This window comes from Myxocyprinus asiaticus, chromosome 38 (assembly GCF_019703515.2).
Source record: "Myxocyprinus asiaticus isolate MX2 ecotype Aquarium Trade chromosome 38, UBuf_Myxa_2, whole genome shotgun sequence".
Taxonomy (NCBI): Eukaryota; Metazoa; Chordata; class Actinopteri; order Cypriniformes; family Catostomidae; genus Myxocyprinus; species Myxocyprinus asiaticus.
In genome coordinates, this window is record NC_059381.1 from 26,053,582 (window position 1) to 26,080,675 (window position 27,094).

The 27,094-nt window shown below is 41.5% G+C and overlaps 1 protein-coding gene across 2 annotated transcripts in view; it reads left to right on the plus strand.

Moving 5' to 3' along the window:
- The window catches only part of apbb3 (amyloid beta (A4) precursor protein-binding, family B, member 3), a 41,829-nt gene extending 22,899 nt beyond the window's left edge, over nt 1-18,930 (plus strand). Inside the window, exons 4-12 of one of the 2 annotated variants that reach the window (XM_051678427.1) lie at nt 7,137-7,188; nt 7,791-7,937; nt 8,279-8,406; nt 11,763-11,895; nt 14,029-14,116; nt 14,203-14,286; nt 15,359-15,474; nt 15,787-15,966; nt 16,596-18,930. In XM_051678427.1, the coding sequence (XP_051534387.1) occupies nt 7,137-7,188; nt 7,791-7,937; nt 8,279-8,406; nt 11,763-11,895; nt 14,029-14,116; nt 14,203-14,286; nt 15,359-15,474; nt 15,787-15,966; nt 16,596-16,820 (1,153 nt within the window). In that variant the 3' untranslated portion in view covers nt 16,821-18,930. The remainder of the gene's footprint in view (nt 1-7,136; nt 7,189-7,790; nt 7,938-8,278; nt 8,407-11,762; nt 11,896-14,028; nt 14,117-14,202; nt 14,287-15,358; nt 15,475-15,786; nt 15,967-16,595) is intronic. The other variant, XM_051678428.1, reaches the window with a different exon arrangement.
- Nucleotides 18,931-27,094: the final 8,164 nt, after the last annotated feature.

Genomic DNA, 27,094 nt, shown 5'->3' on the forward strand with positions numbered 1-27,094 from the left:
AGGCTCGTAGCCCTGCCAGGGGCGGCACCTCCTGGGCATGATATGCCATTGTTATGGCGTCAATGAGCCAGTGGGCGATCCTCTGCTTGGAGACAGCGCTTCCTTTCCGCTGTCCACCAAAGCAGACAAAGAGCTGCTCAGAGACTCTAAAGCTCTACGTGCGATCCAAATAGATGCGTAAAGCGCGCACCAGACACAGCAACGTCAGGGCTGTGTCTGCCTCCTCCTGGGGCAGCACTTGCAGGTTCATCACCTGGTCCCTAAAAGGGGTTGTGGGAACCTTGGGTACATAGCCCGGTCGGGGTCTCAGGATCACGTGAGAGTAGCCTGGACCGAACTCCAGGCACGTTTTGCTGACAGAGAACGCTTTCAGGTCTCCTACCCTCTTGATGGAAGTGAGCACAGTCAGGAGGGCAGTCTTCAAAGAGAGTGCCTTAAGCTCAGCTGACTGCAAAGGCTCAAAGGGGGTTCTCTGTAGACCCTGAAGAACTACAGAGAGGTCCCATGAGGGAAAGAGGCGCGGTCTGGAGGGGTTCAGCCTCCTGGCACCTCTCAGGAACATGATGATCAGGTCGTGCTTCCCTAAGGACTTACCATCCACTGTGTCGTGGTGTGCTGCTATAGCAGCAACGTACACCTTCAAGGTGGAAGGGGACAGCCACCCTTCCAACCTCTCCTGCAGGAAGGAAAGCACCGATCTGACTGCGCATCTCTGGGGGTCTTCACGTCAGGAAGAACACCACTTAGCGAACAGATGCCACTTAAAGGCATACAGGCGCCTCGTAGAGGGGGCTCTAGCCTGAGTGATCGTGTATACCACCGCGGGTGGTAGGCCGCTTAAGTCTTCCGCGTCCCATCCAGGGGCCAGATATGGAGATTCCAGAGGTCTGGTCACGGGTGCCAGATGGTGCCCCGTCCCTGAGAAAGAAGGTCCTTCCTCAGGGGAATTCGCCGGGGGGGTGGGGGGGGCTGTCGCGAGGAGCGTGAGGTCCAAGAACCACGTCTGGATGGGCCAGTAGGGTGCTACCAGGATGACCTGCTCCTTGTCCTCCCTGACTTTGCACAGGGTCTGTGCAAGTAGGCTCACTGGGGGAAACACATATTTGCGAAGTCCAGGGGGCCAGCTGTATGCCATCGTGTCTATACCGACAGGTGCCTCGGTCAGGGTGTACCAGAGTGAGCAGTGGGAGGATTCTTGGGAGGTGAACAGGTCTACCTGGGCCTGACAGAATTGACTCCAAATCAGCTGGACCACCTGAGGGTGGAGTCTCCACTCTCCCCTGAGGGTAACCTGCTGTGACAGCACGTCCGCTGCAGTGTTGAGGTCGCCCGGGATGTGAGTGGCTTGCAGCGACTTGAGGTGCTGCTGACTCCAGAGGAGGAGACGGCGGGCAAGTTGTGACATACAACGGGAGCACAGACCACCTTGATGGTTGACATATGCTACCGTTGCCGTGTTGTCTGTCCGAACTAACACATGCTTGCCCTGGATCAACAGCCGAAACCTCCGCAGGGCTAGCAGAATTGCCAGCAACTCAAAGCAGTTGATGTGCCAACGCAGCCGCGGGCCTGTCAATGAGCCGGCGGCTGCATGCCCATTGCATACAGCCCCCAGGTCTCATATGCATCAACCCGAGCGGAGTGGCCACCACTGAGCGAAGCCTTTCGTGGGTTCTTGGCGGTCGGCTGTGAGACGGGTGGCGTCTGCTTTCTTCGGTGGGCTCCACGCCGGGGCCGGGCCGAAGGGGCGGGCTGTGGCGGAGCCGGTGCAGTCACCGCAGGGGGACACCCTTGGCGACGAGCAGGCGGGGTGCGGGATCTTGAGCCGCGCTGGGGCAGCTGACAAGGTCGTGTGAGGTTGAGAGATAACGACCGCAACCAGGAATAACACACAAACGGAAAGGCATCTTTAAAAAGACGTTCCGTGTGTGCCGCTCTTTAAGAGAAATATACTCTCTTATTTCTGCCGAAGTGCCCAGGGGCGTTCTCTGCAGTGCACCAGTGCAGAGGAGGGAGAAGCCGCTGAAATCCAGCAGAGGTGAATGAACAGTCAGCTCAGTAAACATTGACCGTTCGGCTCCGAAGAGAAAATCTGAATGAGTGGTTGCATACCAGTTCCTTTTATACCCGTATGTCCAGGGGAGTGGTATGCAAATAACACTCACCAATTTTCATTGGCCTTTTATCAAAGACCAGAGGTGTCTCGGGCTCCCAAGAGTGACCCCTAGTGTCACTACATCGACACAACGTCGAGTGAGTGACAGATAGGGAACTACTGTTGCTCCCATGCAAAGAGCTCTAAAGCTCGCGTGCAGACTCATAAATGCGCACAGGAGAATAACGGTTAGTCATTTCACTAAATAATACATTCGATTTTGGTTTGTTTCACACCAAACCTTATCGTTTGCTTTCATAACAATAATGAGTCTCATGGAATAATTTATTAGTCTTCTGAATTAAACTTTTGTGTTCTTTTGAAACTTGAAGATGTGGTCACCATAAACTGCCATTGTATGACATCACTGAACATTTTTTCACAATTTCTCCCCTTGTGTTAAGAAAAAGAAAGAAAGTCATATGGGGTTATAACAAAACAGGGGTGAGTAAACAATGACTACATTTTCATTTTTGGGTGAACTAATCCTTTAAATGGATAGTTTCCCCAAATATAAAAAAATGTCATCATTTACTCCCTCCTGTTGTGCCAAACTAGTATGATTTCTTTCTTCCATGGAACACAAAAGGAGATGTTAGGCAGAATCTTGGCATCAGTCACCATTCACTTTCATTGTATCTTTTCCCCATACAATGAAAATGCATGAAGGCTGAGGTTTCATTCTGCCAAACATCTCCTTTTGTGTTAAATAAAAGAAAGAAAGTCATGTGGGTTTGGAACAACAGGAAGGAGAGTAAATGATGACAACATTTTCATTTTGGGGTGAAACATAATTTACCTAAGCAGGAGATGTTCCTGGATCAACAGCCTTGTTGTCCCTTGAACAACATTCCTATCAACCAATCAGATTAAAGGAATAGTCTTAGGATTAGGGTCTTTTTATCAACCTATTTGTTCCTTCTAATTTTAGGGGTTAGGAATATTCAATACAATTCAGTTCAGAATAGTTCAATACAAGTGGTTGTTTGATTGGAAGGTTGTTTTAAATCTAACCAAGGATGCTGACTCAATAACCTGGCCTACTTGGGTAACGCAATATATGCAAACAACCTTATTACAGAGTCCGAATAAGTATTAACATTTGTAGTGTGTATTAAATACAGTCAGCCGGTCATTATCGCAAAATAAATCCTGATGGGGTGATTTGTATCATCCTAAAGGGTTTTATTTTGTGACAATAGCATGCTGACTGTACATTATCCAGCATATATCGACATGGCTACTTATCAAATAAATAAGTAATTGAACAAGAAATTTTAAGAAATGTGAGAAGAGACTGTAAGGTGATATGAGAGATTTTAGTTTTGTCCCAAATCGGATACTACTGCACTATTCTACACCATTTTGTAGTGTTAGTATTGTGTTCACACTGAAAATGCAAAGAAAAGGAGAGAACTACATTTATCCGGATGATTCTTCAACCAAAATTACAGAGTGTAGAAAGTTGGACACTTTGTGCTCTCAGCAATCGCAGCTTGCGCTACATAGCAGAAGGAGCAGGGTAACCTGGCCATGGTAATTCTGTCTGTGACATAGGCCTATAGGTCTATAGGCTGCTATCAAACTAGCACAGCCATATAAGAAAATCGGTTGCCTGGGACAACGGTCAGTTATTCAGTTTAACAGTCATTAAACAATTTGATGCCAGAATGCAGTGATTGACCTGTCAGAATCTAGTATTCCAGAGTCCTGTATTTCAGATATCTCAACCAGTTTTACGAAGACTGTTACATAGATCACCAACAGTTCCTCACAGTTCTTTTAATGTGTTGGGTGTAGTAACACAGACATACACTGTGTCACTTCACACCCTTGATGCAAATGAAATTCCAGCTTAACACACACACACACACACACACAAGCTTAGCCAAATTCTCCATCTGTTACTGTGCAGATAGAAAAAACAACAACTTTTCTCTCTGTTTTTCTAATTTGTTTACCTCTCCAATGAAGCCGGTAGCCATCTGATTGAACAAACACATTTATATGCCTGAAATAATTATAACCCACCTGGCTTTCCTGTGAACAGATGTATTCTCCACTGGCTGCCAGTGGAAATGACAAACGAGGCCCTGTTTCAGACAGCCTGTCAGGTGTGGCCTGTAAAACTACATGGAACAGACAGTAAAATGGGACATTTTGCTTTTGGCTAAGCTCCAAACACTCTGACACCATGTCATAAGGCCCCAGTCACACTAATGCTTCAACAAAAGCAAGAAATCACCTTGGGAATTCACTGAGAGGAGTCCAGACCTTGTAGTGCTAAACACAGTCTTTGTCTGTGAAGGACAAAATACTGATACTATTCCTGTATGTACATTCATTGAAAAGACTGGACCGGAGGGAACGTGCCATTATTAATTGTTAGGTTTGTCATTGACTTACCTTTCTACTGACTTTGTTCGGAGAGCTGAGATTGGGTGCTGCTAAATTGTTTTGGGATTATTGACAGCTGCAGGGAGTGCTATTACCTTCACTTATTTGTCAGCACTTTGAGGCAGCATAATAAGAACAAAAGAGAGAGAGAGTTCTATTTGGCTCTGTCACATTAAGTTTCTCTCTGCAGTCAGCCTTAAAGAGCACAGTTTGTGCACTCAAGGGAAATAAAAATAAATTGAGAAGCTTTATGTGTATTTTATTGCATGTTATTCAAAATGACAAAGTATTTGCATTTTCCCTGTCGCATTTTTAAGAGCCCACGCAGAAAAATCACAATATCTTCAATTTCTCACTTGTTTCTCCTATATAGCAGTGATATTAAATGGAGAGCAAATGGAGATGTTCACTTAAAAAGATATTTCACCCATAAATGAAAATTCTGTTGTCATCTGCTCTCACAAAAGGAGATGTTAGGTAGAATTTTCATTTTGGGTAAACTATCCCTTTTAGTCTCCTGGTTCTTTGATTTTTCTCCTGATAAAAAAAGAGTCTAGTGATTTTAAATGGCTTCTATAGAGTTTCTGGAGAAATCTCTACAGCTTAGAATTGCCAGGATACAAAAGTCTGTTATCAAAAGTCAGAGATTTTAATTGAACCCATCACAAATTCATCCGAGACCAAATTATATGAACTAAGCTATCCACATTTAATTTTTAGCTCTTTACTCTTCCTGTATGTATATTTTTAATTTTAGGAGAAACATCAAGCCAAAGTTGATACTTAAATTCATCGGTGCATGACGCGTTATTCCTAAGGAATTTACTTTTCTGTTGAGTCACATGGGCTATTGGATAATGTTAACCAATAGTCAAATTGCTTTTTAAGTATTGTTTAACAAACTTGGATTCAGGTCTTGCTCCATTCTGATATGTAACGATGCTTTTCACTTTTCATGATCCAATCAGTTCCTGATGGTTCCACCCTATTTTCACACTGAATATCCTGTTTCATTTTATAAAGAAGTAAAATGGGTTGTGAACGGGTTTTCATATTTACAATGAGTCTCCTAATGCTGCCTTCAAGTGCACCTGGGAAGCTCCTATGTCCAAGTTGGGCATTCCTTATTATTACGTCATGTCACACATTCAAGTGGAAACAAAATACGGAAGAAGCCAAACTAAAATAAATGCACAATTAAAGGAATAGTTCACCCAAAACTGAAAATTCTCTCATCATTTACTCACCCTCAGGCCTTCCAAGATGTGTATGACTTTCTTTCTTCTGCTGAACACAAAGATTTTTAGAAGAATATCTCAACTCTGTACAGTTCAAGTGAATGGTGACCAGAATTTAAAGCTCCAAAAAGCATATAAAGGCAGCATAAAAGTAATCCATACGATTCCATTTGTTAAATCCATGTCTTCTGAAGCGATATGATAGGTGTGAGTGAGAAACTGATCAATATTTAAGTCCTTTTTTTTACTATAAATCTTACCTCCACTTTTACTTCCAGGCTCTTCTTTTGTTTTTTGACGATTTGCCTTCTTGGTGCATATCGCCACCTACTGTCGGGGCTGGTCAAAGATGGAGATTTATAGTAAAAAAGGACTTAAATATTGATCTGTTTCTCACCCACACCTATCATATTACTTCTGAAGACATGGATTTAACCACTGGAGTCAAATGGATTAATTTTATTCTGCCTTTATTTGCTTTTTGGAGCTTCAAAGGTCTGGTCAGCATTCACTTGCATTGTTTGGACCAACAGAGCTGAGATATTCTTCTAAAAATCTTGTGTTCTGCAGAAGAAAGAAAGACACATCTGGGATGGCATGAGGGTGAGTAAATGAGAGAATTTTCATTTTTGGGAGAACTGTCCATTTAATGATGGCAAATGCACTTTTTTTCCTGTTTGTTCCTGTTGTTGTAAGTGAATGCACCTGCATTACTTTTACACCACCTATGATTTATTAATGCAAATGAAAAAATAATTAATTCGCATAAAGCAAATTTTGAACGGTGATTCTTTAGGTGTATGTTATTAAAATACAGCACTGAAATTGAAATAATTACTCAGGGATCATCTAGTATTCTGAATTTCCCACTGGTAAATATGACATTGCTGGGTCATTAATGTGCATGGAACTTGTAATGACGATATTTCTGACTCCACTTCAAGGGCATATATGCTATGACAGCGCAACCTCTGAGAGTCAATAATTATAGGAAATATGCCGTGTTCACAGTCACAGGAAAAACTATCGAGCAACAATCGCATTATCTTGGTCTGTTATTCAGACTTTGCAGAAATCAAACTGGTAAGATTTCAGTCAGACTGAATCATTTCCATTTTTAACATTTTAAAAAGACAAATTATGTTTTAGTCTGACTCAAATTTAACTTTTAAAGTGCATGTAAACATACTGCTTTCAGTAGAACACCAAACAAAAAATAACCAAATGATCAGCTTCTGTTAACTTAATTTGTACTATTTTTTCCTCATGAAATGAGCACAGTAATTAATTGTGTGTTTCCATGATGAGTCATATGCATAATGAGGTTCTCTCTCACTGTACCACAGGGCCTCCTGGCAGGAAGAGTATTTCTGTGCCAACATGGACCCCGACTCCAAGGTACAGTCCTGCTGTGTGCTGCCCTAATACTGTTCAATTATTGTACAATTTATCAATGTATTATGTGCTATTAGTCAAGGTGTCCTACAAATATCACACATAAAACAAATGCAGAGTGCATCCTGGTCGAACTAAAAGGGTGGATTTGGAGTGGAGCATCGATCAGGGCATGATTATCCATGGGGGATTGTTTCTATGACCTCTAAAAAGCAAAAGAGATGCATTATAAAGGCACAGCTTTATTGAGCCTGTGTAAAACGATCCGGGACATGGTGATACATAAGCGGTCTGCACCAAGCATTTCAGGGCTAGTAAGCAGAAGGTTGCTGGTTTAACTCTTACTGTAATGTGGTGAGCCATGAGTGAGCCATCGAAAAGTTTAAAAAAACCCTGTGCTAAAGGAATATTAAAAGGATATAATTATATATAGTATAGTATATTCTATATAGTGTATATTTATAAGTATACTTATTAACTATTGGAGGTACAGTATGTCAATATAATTAATCATCCCAGTTAATTACTGCAATGGATGTTGTCCAAAATAATAAGATGTCTAAGGTGTCAGTACTGCTTGGACAGTCTCACTGTCTCTCTTTCAGTGTTTTGCTGTGCGCTCGCTGGGCTGGGTGGAGATCCCAGAGGAGGAACTGACCCCTGGCAAGAGTAGTCTGGCGGTGAACAACTGCATCCAGCAGCTCTCTCAGAGTAAAGCTGAGGTGCCAGGTGCAGTGGGCGCCTGGGGAGAGGTGAGAACAGCCTGGGCTTCTACATGTGCCTCAGAGTAGATGAAATGTACTCAGCTGGGGTCCTCCAATGTCCTTGGAGGACCATTGAATGAATTCAGCCTGGCGTAATAGTAGTAGAGTGGAAGCCCTTTAATAGCACAAGTGATTGTGAGATAGACCAGGCAATGCTGCTATATACTGCAGAGTGTATTACCATTACCATGTATCATAAGGTTTGTAAGGTTTACAATACAGTTTGAATTATCGTATATTAAATCACATGATGGTGACTGGTTACCTCTTGTTAGCCTAGCACACTCAGAAGGTTATTTTAAGCACTCAAAGCATCCGTGTGTGTTCAGGGTCAGGATATGATGATGGTACTCAAGAAGGACACTCTCAGCTTAATGGACCCTGTGGACCGCAGTCTCATCCATTGCCAACCCATAATCAACATTCGTGTGTGGGGGGTGGGCTGCAACAATGGAAGGTAGGCCAACATTTTCTCTACCTGTCTTTCTTTTTTATCTCTTCCTCGTCTAATTTTCCTATAATCAAGGGATGTATAATTTTGGGGTCCAACAACTTGTCTTGTGAATACAGCATTTCCTTAAAAATGTGTGACATGTAACACAATATCCTAAACTGTCTAAATGTGAGAAATTCACAATGGAGTGCACCCCAAAAAATAACATGAAATCAATAGTTTAATTTGCCTGCTGCCTGTAACCCTACAGTTTTGTACTTTTTAATGCCATCATATACAGAGGAAATTTGGAATTTACTCCATTCACTACAGTTTAACAGAAAACTTATGAGCCTGCTGAATGACAAATGGCTAATACAGCTCTTCAGTTCAGTCATATTTCCTCATTTAATAACAGGAAGCAGTGCAGTCTTTGACTACAGAGAGCTTTAATTTATTTACAGTGCCAACCCAGTAGAAGTGAAGCCCAAAACAGCTATTTCTAGTTGCCTTCTACATTTCCTGGAGAACACAGAACCACTGATGAGGAATATTTGTTATCCAAACTCTGATATGTTGCATTAATGTGTTGCTTTTGTTGTTGAGTGTGTTCTGTTGCAAGTTATTACTGACTAAAGTTAGTTGCAAAGATGGTAGAGCAAGCGTTTCTCACTTATTTCTGTAATTGTAACCATTATTAACCTTTGTTTTCTGATTTTTTCTTTTTAAAACCACCACTTGTGAAAACAGAGACAGGTAATAACTGCACTTTTTTTCTTTATTTATTAATTAGACTTAGAAAACATGTCTCGTGATGTCTGGTTTTTATCATGGTCCATGAAATAGTGCTCCTCAGTAGCCATGTTTACTCCAACCTGGTTTCATAGAATCATGTATACCTTAATTTTTGCAAAAGGATTTTTACGTGGCTTGATATACATATCATGGCATTTTCCTGGTGAAATAAACACTACAAGCACTACAGCAATAATTACTTTTATTTACTTTCACAAAAGTAATGAGTAAAACAGCTGATTATCAGTTTATAAGCACTTGCTTTTCTCCCTGTTCCTCATACAATGCTATCTTACGACATCTAAACACTATTATTATAATGCACATTTACGACACATTTAAAAGTATCCGTTATCAAATTGCTCTGTAGCTTAACTGATAGAGCGTTGCACTTTCTGAAGAATACGAGTCCTGAAGGGCATACAAGTCGACACATAAGCCGAAAGTGAAATAGACGTGATGGGAAAATGATGTGGTGGCTTCAGCAATTGCGCTTCGTCTCACATTTGTTTTTATGACACTAACACTTAGGTTTAGGGTGGGGGTAGGTCTTGTTGATTTTAAACACGCATTTACCTTAAAAATCTTGTCTGTTTTTTATATCACATTTGCTTTTTACGACACTATTGGTTAGGTATAGGGTAGGAAAGTAGTTTTTTGTTTATTTAATACCGCATAGAGCATTAACCCTAAAATGGAACTAGCTTGTAGCGCTACAAAGTGGACATTTCACCTCGGAACTGACGCGATACCTGTAATAAACCACGCAATATAATTTTGCAAAAATTTTGCCACAGTTATATAATTTTCCGTAATGAGATCAGGCTGGTTTTCTCTCATTGATGTGTTCTTTGCTGTCATGCATAATCACAAGTTTTCTAAATGTACTTGTAAAAGTTATGAGTATTTGTATGGAGTATTGAGCATTGAGTGTTGGGTAATTATGAATTTACCAATAATTTATGTAAAGGTATGTCAGTGTTTGCTTACCTCTGCATGTCTCTAGAAACACCTCCCCCTGTGTTCAAACAAATCATACAATAAATGCATGTATTAGACCTTTGGCCCACTTATACAGGCCAGTTAGAGTCCCAGTAGCAATTATTGGAGTTTTGGGGACATAATTCACCATAGGCCATGTGGGGACACCATAGATGTGAATGCTAATCCATGTTAATTACAAGTAGCTCTTATTACATCCTTACAGAGTCACACAGCAGACATGGTGTAATTTATGTGGTAAGCTTGGACAGAGGGGGAACAGGTTCACTAGTTTGTAAGGGGACCATCCATAAAGTCTACATTTTTGGCTGGTGAATAACATGGCTAGGCCAGTCCACCAGCTAGACCAGCATGAAACTAACATAAACCAGCGTGGACCGGGAAAATGGAAATTCATATTGATCGAAGCTGTTTTTTTCAGAAGGGATGTGTCAATGAGAACAACCTTGCAAGATGAGAAATTGTTCCTGTAGTATGAAGAATGTGCTTAGATGTATGTGAATCCATAAATAGACCCTTGAAGTCTCAATAGTTCAGACAAGTGTTTGGGTGAAACCCTGGGCTCTTTCATCAGCGAGATCTGAGGGCTGGTACAATGATTTGCACACCGTGTGTGTCTCCTTCTTCAAAATATACACACAATATCGGTTTCCATCTCTCTTTCTTGACTATCCAGGATAATTTGTTATTACTTTTGACTTGCCTGTCAAATGTTCTCCCTTAATAATTGAGAGTAAATGAGTGCAAGGATTTTCACCAGCATCAGCGTGCTATGCGTACTCAAGCTGCACTCTGTATGAAGCACTGCTGCTCCATATTTCTCAAATGTAACATTCATAAATGAAATATTCCCTTTGATGGAGGCAGCATGCAGCACAAGTTGCTGAAGAACCAGCGTTTAGAAGGAGAAGAGATAGGGCCTTGTACTTGTACATGCTTCTTTGCTCAGAAATACTGACCGATCTCTTAGAATGACAGAATGTTCTGTATTTATAGCACATTGACATCTGATACTGCTGCTTACAGTCAGCTGAGACAGTCTGAGGTTAATGAAAAAGGTTAGTGTTTGGTCAGTAACAAGTCGTAGATGTCCAGGTGGAGAGATTAGAGATGGTTTAGCATTACTTGGCTGATGTTGTTCCCTGCTAGCAGTGGGGTTTTGTCCTATTTTTTTCTGGCCTTTTACAGCCCTATTCTTAGAAGGGCTGGTCACCACTGTGGCCTTTCAGCATGCTTATGGCAAAGTCAAATGCAATTGAATGCACATTTGCCACAATGTGGTGTCTTTGCATTATTTTTTTCTCATTCATTAGATAAAGTATAGTAACCTATATAAAATGAATTGTATGTCTTACTTGAAAAGAAATATTAGATTTTTTAAAGAAAGCATTTTTTATTGACAGCTGTTTTCATTCTTTAGCCATCCTTTTCATGACCACAATAATATTAATTCATCTGCTTATATAAAAGACAAAAACAAAAAACAAAACAAAATCTCAGTTTATAATGCTTAATGTGTACACTTGTACACTTTTAGAACAAACATGGAAGTCACTCTGTACTGTGATGGCTATATACCCCAGTATCCTTTTCCTCTGTAGGGACTTTGCCTTTGTGGCCAGTGATAAAGACACCTGCATGCTCAAGTGCCACGTGTTCCGCTGCAACGCTCCAGCCAAGACCATCGCATCTGCCCTGCATGAGATGTGCTCCAAGGTGAGTTGAAATTCCTGTTGCTTTACATGTCATTATGAAAATGTATCTCCAACTGATTTTGTGCTTTTCAATGCTTTTATACTAAAGTCAAATATGGATTTGCTCAAAGTCTCCATTAGGATTCAGGATACATAGTAAGAAGTAAGAAATAAAAAGTTAAATATTTGTCTTGAACATTAGTCAATGGCTTTAAAATTTAAATGTGAGGTGTGACCATGTGTCATTTTGTGAAACTCAATTGTCTTTTTAAATAATGCTATTTACAAACTTTATTTTACTCAGAAATTGAAAGCTTCTATTCAATAAACCATGGCAAATTAGCCTTCTGGGTTGACATACAAATTGATGTCATGAATGTACAGCTCTACTGGACAGTATTTAAAGAGTTCACCCAAAAATGAAAATTCTCTCATCATTTTCTCACCCTTGTTAATGCAAACTCATATGACTTTTTTTTTCTTCTGTGTAACACAATAGGAGATGTTAGGCACAATATTAGCCTGAGTCACCATTAACTTTCATTTTATGGAGAAAAACAAAATGCAATGAAAGTGAATGGTAAATAAGACAAACATACTGCCTAACATTTTTGTGTTGCACAGAAGAAAAAATGTCATATGGGTTTGGAACAACTTGAATGAATGATGACAGAATTTTCATTTTTGGGTGAACAATTCCTTTAAAGTTGAGCTGTAGTCTGTAACTGATGCAACTTACCTGTGATAGGGCTATTTCAACTTTAGAATGCTGTAATTAACATTATAGAACAGTTAGTTCCGGTCCTCGAATCTGATTGGACGAGAGGCGTTCCAAGAGTGCTTATAGCTCACACCATCAGCACTGGGATGCTTTACTGTTTGTATCACTCCGCTTGTGTTTGTGGTGTTCCAAACTAACATATAAGTGTGGTGCAGATGTTAAAGAGCAGCTAGATGTGTGAATTTTCATTCATCCCTGTGACATTAAAGATTTGAGCCAGCAGGTGGCAACAAAACAACGTCTAGTGTGTTATGTGCGAGTTGAGCTGACATTTACAAACTGTGTCAGTCGGTGTATGAATTTCTTTCAAGTTATCTTAAACTGTTGCTCGGATTACTACTGCACTACAGCTGAGAAATAGAGTTAAACTAACAGCTTTAGCATTACTGCCGATCACAGCTGAAAGTCACGACAGATGGAGTAATCAACCCGCTCAGGGCGCCTACCTGATACAAGTTTCCAAGGTGGTTGAAAACTTTCAACTTTCAACATGGCGGAGGAAAGTCTGGTTTGTGTCACGTCAAAATAAGAGTTCCTAAAGAACTATACAAGAATAAACATGGAGTATGTTTTTTTTCTCTCCGACAACAAAACATTTGAACTTGAGTGAAATACTCTTAGGATAATTCAGATAACGTGTATGGCAGCACCACTCGGAGTGGATTACTATCACACTACAGCTGAGAAATAGAGTTAAACTAACGGCTGCAGCATTACTGTTCCTCACTGCATGTTAATCACATGCTCAATCTCTCTGTCTCTCTCTCTCTCTCTCTCTCTCACACACACACACACACACACACACACACACATCCTTGTTTCTCCAATAATTTGTTAGAAACAGCCCAAGCTATCGTTACTAGTTCTAAAGTGTGGTTTTTGAATTAGTAACGGAGGCTTGGGCAGAACTTTTGAACTAGCTACGGCAGATCCTGTGGTGTAAGAAAGTAGTTCCACAGACAAGAGTGTTTTTTTTGGGGGGGGACAGTACTTAGTTTTTTCTCTACTTCCCTTTATTTACTTGTTCATTGAACTGTTGTATAAAAGCAATATTACACTTGCAATCGTACTGTATTGTCCATCTATCAGCACGGCTGTGAATACCTGTGGCCGAATCACAACCGTGCTGATAGCTGGACATGAAGCACTCTTGCTCGTGTGATATTGCTTTATTAAACTGCATTTCATGACCAACAATTTTCATATTTCAAAGCTTTTTTTTCAAGGCTTACACCAACAAATGGAAATTTTACCATTAATTACTTGAAGTTAAAGACAACAGATGTGGAAGTGGTCTGGTACCACAATCTATACACACTGAAGGATTGGCATTTCCTGAGTCCTTTCTTGACAGTGATTTGTGTGTGCCCACAGATCATGGCTAAGAAAGCAGCACTGCAGCCCTCCATGGCCCGTTCTCTCACAATGGAGAGCATCTCCCCAGAGGACCTGCCCCGCCAAGGTAAACCATCAGCAGCCTTTCTGTGAGAGTAATGTCTCTCAGAGCGAATTGTATTCTTTCATAAGGAAGTTGTGTGTGTTTTACAGTGGACTTCTTGGAAGCAGTGAGGCAGAGGGTGCAGAAGTTTGAGGTTGAGTACGTTGGAAACTTGCCTGTCTCCAGGGCAATGGGTAAGTTGCACTTGTACCTTTGATATCAACATTGACTTTCTTTCTTCTATGGAACACAAAAGGAGATGTTAGGCACACAGTAAAAAAAATTGTCATTACTGGGAAAAAATCAAGTTGTCTTAATTAAACATTACTTGAAATTTCATGTTTTGGGCTCATAACTCAGATATCCATGCTCCTTGAACTTATTTATCTTAAAAATCCATAGATTTAAGCTTTTAATTGTTAAAAACTCAAACGATTGAATGCAAAATTATGGCTATGGGGAATAAACATAATCCCTTGTGCTTGAATTATTTAATTATGTTTCCTTGGTCAAAGAGAAATTATGGAGGCATTTAAATAGTTTATATTTAGAATTTATTGAGGTTTTATTTTTTTTGCAAATAGTTTTTTTGTGTGATGTCACCATTAGAGTGATCTGTGTCCACTTTGGTCAAGTTGGATCTCAATTCTCCTTGTGCACGTGAAACTGAAGGATTTCTGAAGGATGCATTTCTGTGGAGAATTAAGTTATTTTATGATTCACCTAGAATAAGTTATAATCTTCTTTAAGCTGTTTTATTGTATGATTGAAATTTTAGTCAATTCAATTAAAATTAAAATTGTAAATCTTAGTTTAGTCTATTTTATCTAGTTAGCTTAACTTAAATAGTTAAGTTAATTCTATATGAACACCAAGTTAAATGAACTTTTGTTTTGGAGCTGCTATTACTCAATTCAATTGAGGAAACAAATTTACTCAATCAATTAAGTCAACTTATTAGCATTTTCAGTGCAGAACGAAAGCCTCAGGGGTGAACTATCATTTTAAATTTGTAATTGTGATTTTAACTTAACTGTAACAATTCTTACCATCAAATGTGAACTAAAAAAAATTTAGTGCCAAATAAAGGTTCTAATCCTCAACATGTCAATGAATTTGAAGGGTAAAAAACCAAGACTGACACATTGATTCCAAGGTCCTTAATAGTGTTAACTCTATTCCTCTACTGTCTAATTTCAGGATAAACATAGAGGGTTTTGTTGTATTGTTTTGTGGTTAAATTGTTTTTTGGCTGTATGCTGACAGGAATGGAGGTATTGAACAGAGCAATTGAGAGTATTATGCACTCCAGAGACAGAGATGAGTGGGAGCCAATCGTCATCCACGTGTCTGATACAGTTCTATCTTTATGGAGAGGAGAGGTGAGACTAACTACCAAGCCGACTCTAGTTCTCAATACACATTGAGGCCATAAAGTTAGTGATCAAATAATGAGTTGTGAAAAAGATGTTGAAAATAATTTCTGATATACAATGGAAGGCCAAGTTGAGCGCAGTGCATGGTGGATACAGTACACTGGGTACAGGCTCTGTTGCATGCTGCACATTTAGCATTTGGTAAAATTGGCATACTATGCACTGTATAGGCCCAGAAAAACAAAGAGTATGCTCTTCCAGACATAGCTAGAGTCTTTCTAAGTTTTACTCTTTCTTTCACCTCTTGCTTTGCTTCAGGATGGAGAGGACCCATTTTGGGAAAGTCAGGTACGTTACTTGACTTTCCTGGGTGTGGGTCATGACACACACACTTTTGCAGTCATAGTGGACGCTGGAACCCAGCGTTTTGAGTGTCATGTGTTCTGGTGCGAGCCCGATGCTGGGATCATCTCTGAAGCAGTTCAGGCTGCATGCATGGTGAGGCAATACTAAAGACTTGCTTATTGTGTTTTGAGGGTTTGGGTGACATGTAGAAGATTGACAAGATCTGTGACCAAATTTAAAGGGATAGTTCACCCAAAAATTTAAATTCTGTAAGGTTACACTTTTATTGTATGGAAAAAAGATGCAAATGAAAGAAAGTAATATGGGTTTGGAATAACATGAGGGTGAGTACATGATAATAAATGAGTAAATGACAGAATTTTCATTCCTTTTCGTTCAGATATTCAGTGTCATTCTACATCAATTACTTTTTCACCCTAAATAAAATACTCTATATCTGAAACTTTAGAAATAGTTTTTTAGCTCTCATATACAATGTAATGCCAAATTCACTCACTGAGCACTTTATTAGGAACACTATGGTTCAGTAAAGTGCCTGACGTGGTCTTCTGCTGTTGTAGCCCATCCGCCTCAAGGTTCGACGTGTTGTGCATTCTGAGATGCTATTCTTCTCACCACAATTGTACAGAGTGGTTATCTGAGTTACCATAGCCTCTCTGTCAGCTCGAACCAGTATGGCCATTCTCTGTTGACCTCTCTCATCAACAAGGCATTTCTGTTTGTATTGTAAATTACTTTTGCTTGTCCTGCACCCTCTGCAGGTTCAATACCAGAAGTGTTTGGTTGCACAGACTCCTCCTGTGAGGTCCAAAATGTGGCGGGCAGGCTCCAAAGTCAAACGAGCCAACTCCATGGATGGCTCCAGCTTCTTGCCCAGGCACCAAGGACACATACCAACCAAAATGGCCTCTCCCAGCGTGACGAAGGGCTTGCTGGCCTTTTTTGAGACATTCCGCAATAAACATTCTGCGGTACCCACACCCTAACAACAGCGACTGGGCTTGATGGGGTTTGAGGAGAGGGGGTATCAGGGGATGGAGGGATGAAAGAAATGAAAGAATATAAACATGAAGGTTTAGAAAACTGTCCAGCCTTTTGCATGCTATGAAAATCCAGCTTAATTTCTTCAATATGACCTTAGAATTAATGAAGAAACACAACTTACCTAATTGCCCTTAATAAAAGTGTTTTAGTAATTGACAAATCTTAATAAAGGTGTGCAGAACAGTGTTTATATGAGAACACTGAGGTGCTGTGTTCTCACATTCCAAACATTTAAGGAAGCCTGACCGCCCTGTTCTTCAATCTAAATGATAATTTGATAACTTTGTGAATGAGTAACACCTACTAATCCTGGAAGCTGTGTAACTGTAGAATCAGAGGAGAAACATAGCTCAACATTTAAAAAAATCTAGAGCTGTGTTTTTTTTTTTATAACAAATATCTATGTACAGGACCGTGACCTAATTCTTATTCAACTAATATGTAGAGGGGAGAAATGTTCAGTTTTAGGTCACATTTATGTTCAAAGAGTGAAGTACAGATACATTTTATCTTCAAACATACTATTTAGAAGTGTCCACATATTAACAGTAAACATTTTTGAAAGAGGATGATGTTTGCTGTTCTAACACACCTCAAAATGTCAAGTCTTTATTAATACAGTTAAACATAGGCTGATGTGTCGTTACTCATTTTGAATGATCTGCAAACAGAGCAATCTTCGAACACAACAAAGAGACCTCAAATAGCATAGTCCTATAGGTGTAAGAATCGTGCTTTTTGTAAAAACCTACTTGTGTGATTTACATTTGTTCCTATTGTGTGCTCAAGAGATGCAGATGAGAAGATATCCTTGATCCTGAGTAAAGACAGGCATTGTTATAACATTGTAGAGACAGGCTTGTTATAATCCCTCTGGTTTGTGGACCCCTCAGTTTAGTGCCAACGTTTCATGATTTTGCACATGCTTGGAAATACGAGGCTTCGCTCGGGTATGTTTGAGAACACAAGCAGAGGGCTTTAGAGCTTTAACAACTAGCCAAGAATGAACTTGAATAATTTAAACAATAAGAGACCATAGTTACTTGCTAAACATGTGATTTACATCCAAAGGTGGTGCAGATAAAGGATCCACAATTCTGTTTCACTGCAGGACTACCTTTATTTGCATAAATTTGTTAATGAATGCAAAACAGCATAACCCATAAGCTGTTTGAAAGCACTTGCCCTTAGTGCATATTGATCTGAGATGCCCACATGCTCTTTATCACCCACACAAATACCACTGAAGGAAGTAATTTGATGCTGTATCTAATATATGCAACTACTCCTTCCTTTAATTAAAAAAAAAACAAAACAAAAAAAAAAAAAACATATTATATCAAAAATAAACTCAGGTCTCCTTAATGCTAAACTATGGGGTAAAAACATAACAGGCAGAGAAATTGACGACTCCTCAGCATGTCATATGATTATAAGTGAGAAGCCTTGAAAAGAGATTTTGACTGATAGTCATAGTCAATGGTCATGTAGCACCTTGTGTTTCTTAGTTTTCCTTTTTATACTCTCTGTAAAGAAATCTCTCTCTCTCTATATATATATATATTTGCAGTATTTCAGCACAAAACTAGGATGTCATGTAAATGGTTTTGTATTATGCATTGTGTTTGCTATTATTATTATTAATTGTTATTATTGTTGTTATTATTCAGACTGACATGCCAACCCAAATCCACAATTTGGTGGAATTAGTTGGGTCATTAAACTGCTTGAATCTCTGGCTCTGTTGTCATATTTTGCGTGTCATTGTCCTTCTATACACCCACTTTTTCTTCATTATTTCAAATCCCTCCTCACTCCACACTTGTCGAGGTGAAAAGTATGAAAAAATAATCCCACATACTGTATGGAAACATCAATTTTCTTATGGGTATTCTTCCATTCAATTCCTTAATGCATGCTTAAGAAGACTTTGGATTGAGTCCCTATTTTCTATCTTGAATTGTATTCCTCTTGTCTGGTGTTGTCACGTTTAAATGTGTTTTTGTTCATGTTTTGTTTTCATACCTTTTAATTTTAAATTAGTTTACTTCCTGTCCATGTTTCTGGTCATGTGTCCTTGTCATGTGATTTCCTGTTCCTCTTATTTGTTCCTGTCATGTGAGTATCTGGTTTCATGTGTCTTGTTATCTTATTATCAGTTCTGTTTTATTACTGCTTCCTGTTTATTAGTTTGTTATCATGTTTATTAATTTAGTCTCGTCATTGGTTGTCTATGTCATGTGGTTACCCATGTCCATGTATTTAAGCCCTCATGTTTGCCATTGTCTTTTGTCAAGTATTGTGTTCGTGTAACATTGTGTCAGTCTTCATGCTGCTGTCAAGTTAAGTCTATTTTCTGGTTTATATTCTGTTTTGTTTTCTTTGGATTCACGTGTTTGTATACCAGCATTTTGTAAATAAAACTGCATTTGGGTTCTCGCATCATCATCATCATCATCATAATCATCCTCGTCTCGTCCTGTCTTCAGCCTGTCCTGCCTTGCCCCAATGTTACAGAATACTTGACCTCAACATGAACCCAGCAGTTGCACTCCTGCGTCTCTGCCAGGGAAATCATTCCCTAGAGGATTTTGTGATGGACTTTGGTATTTGGCCAATGAGGTAAACTTTAATGATGTTGCTTTGAAGGACATTTTCCGTTTTGGACTAGAAGAGCCTATCAAGTCTTGTTTGCCTCAAGGCCAAATCACATGGACTTTGGTGGAATTGATTGATTATGCCTTGCTGTTGAGTGGATCCAACTTCACTGTAGGAAAGGAGTATGCCAGCACTCCTACAGTTGCCACCATGCCAGAGTCCACCTCTACTTCAGAGTCCATTGTCATAGCGGCCACGCCTGCCACGAGCCAGCACCCACGCCTGCCACAGACCACGAGCCAGCGCCCACGCCTGTCACAGACCACGGGCAAGCGCCTGAAGCCTCAGCCATCCCAGGGCTGGCGCCTGAAGCCTTGGCCACCACGCTTGCCTCATCATGCCATGTTGCCATGTCTGCCACGTCATGCCATGTTGCCACGTCATGCCATGTTACCACACCTGCCATGCCTAATCAAGAGGCCCTGCCTTGCCATGTTGCCACGTCTACCTTATCATGCCATGTTGCCACATCTACTACGTCAGGCCATGTAGCCACGTCTGCCTCATCATGCCATGCTGACCCGCCTGCCATGCCTTGTCAAGTGGCCCTGCCTTGCCATGTCACCATATCGGCCCCGCCTTGTCAAGTCGGCACGCCTATCCCATCATGCCAAGTCTCCATGACCCCTGAGCCTGCCACGGCTCTGTCCCCTGAGCCTGCCACGGCTCTGTCCCCTGAGCCTGCCACGGCTCCGTCCCCTGAGCCTGCCACAGCTCCGCATGACAGGATATGTCATGTTTAAATGTGTTTTTGTTCATGTTTTGTTTTCATGCCTTTTATTTTGAAAGTAGTTTACTTCCTGTCCCTGTTTCTGGTCATGTGATTTCCTATTCCCCTCATTTGTTCCTGTTATTGTGAGTATCTGGTTTCATGTGTCTTGTTATCTTATCAGTTCTGTTTAATTACTGGTTCCTGTTTATTAGTCTTGTAATCATGTTCATTAGTTTAGTCTCATCATTGGTTGTCTGTCATGTGGTTACCCATGTCCATGTTTTTAAGCCCTCATGTTTGCCATTGTCTTTGTCAAGTATTTGTATCAAGTGTTGGTGTAACATCGTGTCAGACTTCATGCTGTTGTCAAGTCTATGTTCTGGTTTATATTCTGTTTTTGTTTTCTTTGGATTCATGTGTTTGGATACCAGCACTTTGTAAATAAAACTGCACTTGGGTTCTCACATCATCCTCTTCTCGTCCCGTCTTTAGCCTGTCCTGCCTTGCCACAACATTACAGGTGTCTAGCATCTGGTAAACATCTTTACAATGGGAAAAAAAGGTATACTTTTAAAATATCAAATAACTATGTAATGGTATCAATTAAATGAGGAAGTGGGAGATGGCAAATCCAACTCAGGAATTTCACTTTTTATTGATACAAAATAAAACCCGTTTGCTTAAGAGTGTAACGGTGAAGCTTCAATTTAATGGCAGCGGCAAACACACAAACATCTTCTCAGCTGGGCTCTCTCTGCACACTCTGAGGACTGGCCCCTTTTATTTCCCCAATCTCTCACTGCAAACACAGAAACAAGCAATTACCAGCAATTCATCTCAGGTGAAAACCCTTACTACTTACTCTCTTTCCAGACAAATGCTCGACCATGCCCTCGCCTCCACATACCCCCACTGCCCGACTCAGGTCGGGAAATCATCCTGACTGCCCCCCCCCCCCCTTCTGGAGAAGAAGTCTGCGACAGCCAGATGCGCCCCCGACCTATGGACCACCTCGAACTTAAAAGGCTGGAGTGCCAGATACCAACAGGAGATCCGGGCGTTGGCATCCTTCATGCGGTGGAGCCACTGGAGCAGGGCATGGTCCGAACAGAGGGTGAACGCTCATCTCAACAAATAGTAGCAGAGAGTGAGGACCACCCACTTGATGGCCAAGCACTCTTTCTCTATGGTGCTGTACTTAGTCTCACGCATAGAGAGCTTCTGACTAATGTACAGCACCAGATGCTCCTCCCATCCACCACCTGGGACAGTACAGCACCCAGCCCCCTGTCCGATGGATCCATCTGCAAATCAAAAGGGATAGAGAAGTCAGTGGAATTCAGATGCGGACTGCCACAAAGTGCGGCTTTTACCTGCATGACTGCTTGTTGGCACAGCTCCGTCCACTAGACTGGGTCTGGAGCTCCCTTTTTAGTGAGATCAGTCAGGGGCTCGTGACATCCAAATAATTAGGCACAAACCTTCGATAATATCCAGTCAGCCCCAGGAACTGTCTCACCTTTTTGGTCTTGGTTCTCAGGCAGGTCGCAATCGCTGTGTTTTTATCAATTTGGGGGTGCACCTGACCGTGACTCAAGTGGAACCCGGTAGCGGTAGGCGGTAGGCGGTAGTGGCACATCTCTGCCCGGCGAGTAGCAGGGCATGGAACTCACGCCCCGTTTATCTTTCTAAGCCGTGTTTACTAACATCCGCACTGGCTGGAAGACCATACTCAGTGGTTGGCCAAACTGGTTCAGAGACGTTCAAAGAGTTCCGCACCGCTACTGACTTAGCTCTGCGAGCCACGAAGGTCACTGCACAGGCCATTGTCAAGTCAATGAGCAAGCTGGTGTTTTTAGATCGTCACATCTGGCTGACCCTCATGGAAATGCATGACATGGGAAAAGCCGCTCTGTTTGATGCTCCAGTGTCTCTGGCCGGCCTATTCAGAGACTCTGTGAAAAGAATTGCGCTACATCACGACTCAGCATCAATCACAGGCTATGAGACATTTTATGCCAAAACGGAGCAATACTTCATCACAACCGGCTTGCTCCCGCTCTAGCCAGCTTTCCCAGCTAAAAACCACACACCAGATGCCTCAGCGCCGCCAAATGTCGTCGCCGAGCTGCTGGTAAAGCCACGCAAGCCGTGGCCCAAACGAAGGCAGCCACCTCAGCGCAAGCCCTGTGCCGACGGGAACCCCCCACCCCCCCTCCCCTGTGCAGCAAAGCGCTCCTGACACACAATACAGTTCTCCTCTTCCCCACTGTTGTTTGTTGGGAAAGGAATATTGTTGTTCAAAATGTTGTTCAATATGTTGTTTTCTGTGTCTCACATTAATCACATGCAATAAAGTTTGCACATTATGCACAACTGCTTCCCTATGGTGAGTGGCCCATTATATCATGTATGAACATGCAAAGATTGCAAAAAGAGTACAGCGCTCGCACGAGACACTCACACTTTTTCAATATAGGGCTTTCCCACTTCAAAGCCCACACATTATGCACAACCGCTTCCTAATGGTGAGCGGTGCATTATATCATGTATGAACATAAAAAGATTGCAAAAAGAGTACAGAGCTCGCACGAGACGCCCACACTTTTTCAATGAAGGGCTTTCCCACTTCAAAGCCCACATATTTTGCACAACCGCTTCCCAGTGGGGAGCGGCGCATTATATCTTGTAATGAATTACAAAGATTGCAAAAAGATTGCAGCGCTCGCTGCGCATGCACGAGACGTTCACACTTTTTCAATAAAGAGCTTTCCCTCTTTAAAGCCTCACATTATGCCCAAACTGCTTCCCAATGGTGAGCGGCGCATTATATTTTGTAATGAATTACAAAGATTGCAAAAAGATTACAGCGCTCGTTGCACATGCACGAGACGCTCACACTTTTTCAATAAAGAGCTTTCCCTCTTCAAAGCCTCTTTGAATACCCTCTGTCCCACTACGCGGACACGTGGCGAGCTCTTACTGGCATTCTGACTGGGTGCTAAAAAACAATCTAACATGGTTATATACGATCCAATTTGTATCTGTCCTCAGGACTGATTTGCGTCAATAGATCTAAAGGACACGTACTTCATGTACAAATTGCACCACTTTACAGACGGCTTTTTAGATTCGCATTTGAGGGAACTGCGTATCAATTTAAAGTCCTTCATTTCAGGGGACCTGGGTAGCTTAGTGGTAAAAGACATTGGCTACCACCCCTGGAGTTTGCTAGTTCGCTAGTTCCAATCCTAGGGCATGCTGAGTGACTCCAGCCAGGTCTCCTAAGCAACCAAATTTGCCTGGTTGCTAGGGAGGGTAGAGTCACATGGGGTAACCTCCTCGTGGTCACTATAATGTGGTTTGTTCTCTGTGGGGCGCATGGTGAGTTGAGTGTGGTTGCCGCGGTGGATGGCGTGAAGCCTCCACATGTGCAATGTCTCTGTGGCAACTGGGATTTGTCATCCACCACCTGGATTGAGGTGAATCACTATGCAACCACGAGGACTTAATAGCACATTGGGAATTGGGCATTCCAAATAAAAAAAAAAAAAGTCCTTCATTTCAGTCTGGCTCCCCACACATTCACGAAATGTATCGATGCGCTCACCCCATTGAAAATGAACGGTGTGTGTGTTTTGAATTACCTCAGTGATTGGTTATTACTAGCCAATCAGAGGAACTACTGAGTGAACACAGAGACTTGCTGCTTTGCCATATGGAAAATCTGGTCTAATGTCAGCTGGGTGAAAAGCACACTTTTCCCCAGCCAGTAAATCTCCATTTTAAGAGTTCATGTGTGCGCACCTCATGAACGAGCGCGTACAGACCATTCTTTAGTGTCTTTTTCAGTTTAAACAGAAAAAAAAACATTACCACTGAAGTCATTTTATTTTCATGTGCATCGGGGTGACACCACTGCTCTGGCACTATGGACAGTGCTAGCCTTCTACCAACAGGGTGTTATGCTGGGTCAAGTTTTCAGAAAGAAAGTGCTGACAACAAATGCATCCAACACAGGTTGAGGCGTGGTGTGTAATGGACACCCAACTTTCGACACCTGGAAACAGGTGCAAAACGGCCATTACATGTCAACCATCTTGAGCTACTGGCTGTCTTTCTAGCTTTGAGAGTTTTACATTCCAATATTGTGAATCAATCAGTCCACAGTAGTGGCGTATATATGTTGCCATGACGCGGTGGCCCACGTATGGCCGGCGAAACGCAAGTATGTACTTCCCCCGGTGCGCCTCCTTCATTCTGTCATCAGCAAAGTCCGAGTGGACATGGAAATGTTTCTGTTAATTGTGCCGAAATGGCCCAATCAGTCCTGGTTTCTGGAGATGGTAGAAATACTGGACGGGCCTCCATGGGAAATACCACTGAAGAAAGATCTTCTCTCTCAAACACAGGTCATGGTTTGGCATCCCCAGCCAGAGCTGCGAAGCCTACATGTGTGGCCTTTGAACATAGCATGCTAAATGCGCCAGAACTGATGCATTCAGTCATGAACACCATTTTACAGGCCAGAGCACCGTCCACGAGACACCTCTACACGCTAAAATGGAATGTGTTCACTGATTTGTGTCTTTCACATGGCAAAGACCCAGTAAACTGCCCCATACATGAAATTCTCATATTTCTTAAAGAGCGATTAGACACAGGACTCACTCCATCAATGCTCAAAGTTTATGTGGCAAATATATCTGTGTATCACGCACCTGAAGCCAGCGCCACTAAAGGCAAACATGATTTAATCATAAAGTTCCTTAGAGGAGCAAAACGATTAAATCCACCTCGGCCGGCTACAGTCCCGACTTGGGACCTAACTTTGGTCCTAAAAGCGCTCACAGGGCCCCCCTTCGAACCTTTGGACTCTGTTGATTTGCGCATGCTCTCTAATAAGACTGCACTACTGCTGGCTCTGGCCTCAGTAAAATGGGTCGGCGACTTACATGCACTATCAATTGACAATTAATGTCTGGAGTTTGGTCCTGGCCTTACAAAAGCCACTGTCAAACCCAGAGAAGGCTATGTGCCTAAGGTTCTAATCACGCCCTTCAGGGCGCAGGTGGTTCACCTTCAAGTCTTCTTCCCTCCTCCATTTAATTTGGATGAGGAACAATCCTTGCATTTGATATGCCCTGTGCGGGCGCTACACGCATACGTTAAGCGCACTCGCCAGTTCAGACTGTCTGATCATCTCTTTGTGTGCTATGGAGGACACATGAAAGGAATGTCAGTCTCCATGCAAAGACTTTCTCACTGAATCGTTTATGCGATTGCCTTGGCTTACGAGTCACATGGGAAGATTTGCCCAATTGGTGTTAAAGCACACTCAACTAGAAGCATGGACTCCTCATGGGCATGGACGAATGGTGTGTCTTTACAAAACATATGTTTTGCTGCAGGATGGTCTTCTCAAAACACATTTGCTAGGTTTTACAACCTAGACGTAATGTCTCTCTCTTCACAAGTCCTCTCTGTTTAGAGCACTTGCTATTTTGTTTGCCAAACATGTTCCCCTCTTGGCTGACCATGAGGGTCATTCACTTGCGGCATACTCATGTTGGTTGCCGTCCTGCGAGGCTGCGGCATCATGTTTCCTCTCTTCGAAGTTTATGTTGTGTTGTATGACATGATGGGATTCTGTTCCCCATATGCATTAGCAGAACGCAATGTCAAGTGTACTGAGTCGTAAGGGAACGTCTCAGTTGCGTAAGTAACCTTGGTTTCATGAGACAAAGGGAATGAGACATTGCGAATGCTAGCCGCATTACAAGACTCAGAGTTCTTTGAGGTTTGAGCGATGCGCTCTTTGTCCCTCAGTCAGATTATTCTGAGAAATTGCACCAACAATCATGCCACGGTCCAAAACACTGAGATCACATTTTCCCCCCATTCTGATGGTTGATTTGAACATTAACTGAAGCTCCTGGCCCATATCTGAATGATTTTATGCACTGCACTGCTGCCACACGATTGGCTGATTAGATAATCACATGGATGATTGTTGGTGCCAGACGGGCTGGTTTGAGTATTTCTGTAACTGCTGATCTCCTGGGATTTTCACACACAACAGTCTAGAATTTACTCCGAATGGTGGCAAAAACAAAAAACATCCAGTGAGCGGCAGTTCTGTGAATGGAAATGCCTTGTTGATGAGAGAGGTCAAGAAAGAATGGCCAGATTGGCTCGAACTGACAAAGTCTACGGGAACTCAGATAACTGCTCTGTACAATTGTCGTGAGAAGAATAGCATCTCAGAATGCTATTCTAAGGTGCGGGTTGGCGCTGTTCTGGCGGTACGAGGGGGACCTACACAATATTAGGCAGGTGGTTTTAATGTTGTGGCTGATCAGTGTATAAATATAAATGTTTTCAATGTAAGAAGTCTTGTTGAAACAACAGATCAAACAATCAACAAAACCATTTGATTTAAGTAATGTGGACTTGACCTGTTTAGTTCAAATAAAATATAATTAATTTAACTTGTTTTTAGTGCTGTTGTGATACTTTTGGTTGTTTTATATCTAAAATTGATGATGTAAACAATTTGAGAAAAGAAACAATTGCATACACAGGAACCTGGTTCTGAAACAGTTTTTAAATGTATGAAATGCACTACCCTTCAATCATGACACTCATCCAGTTTTTTTAGTGTCACGTGAATTGTCCGAAGAATCAGCTGCTTTGATGGCGGTATAGTTTCTCTGTATTGTATTTTCTGCTTAATGAATACTTCAACAGATGTGCAATATTATATTATATACATACATATATAATCCATGTTATTCATGACTGTATTGTATCATAAAGTAAACAAATAAAAGAAACATAAAAAGG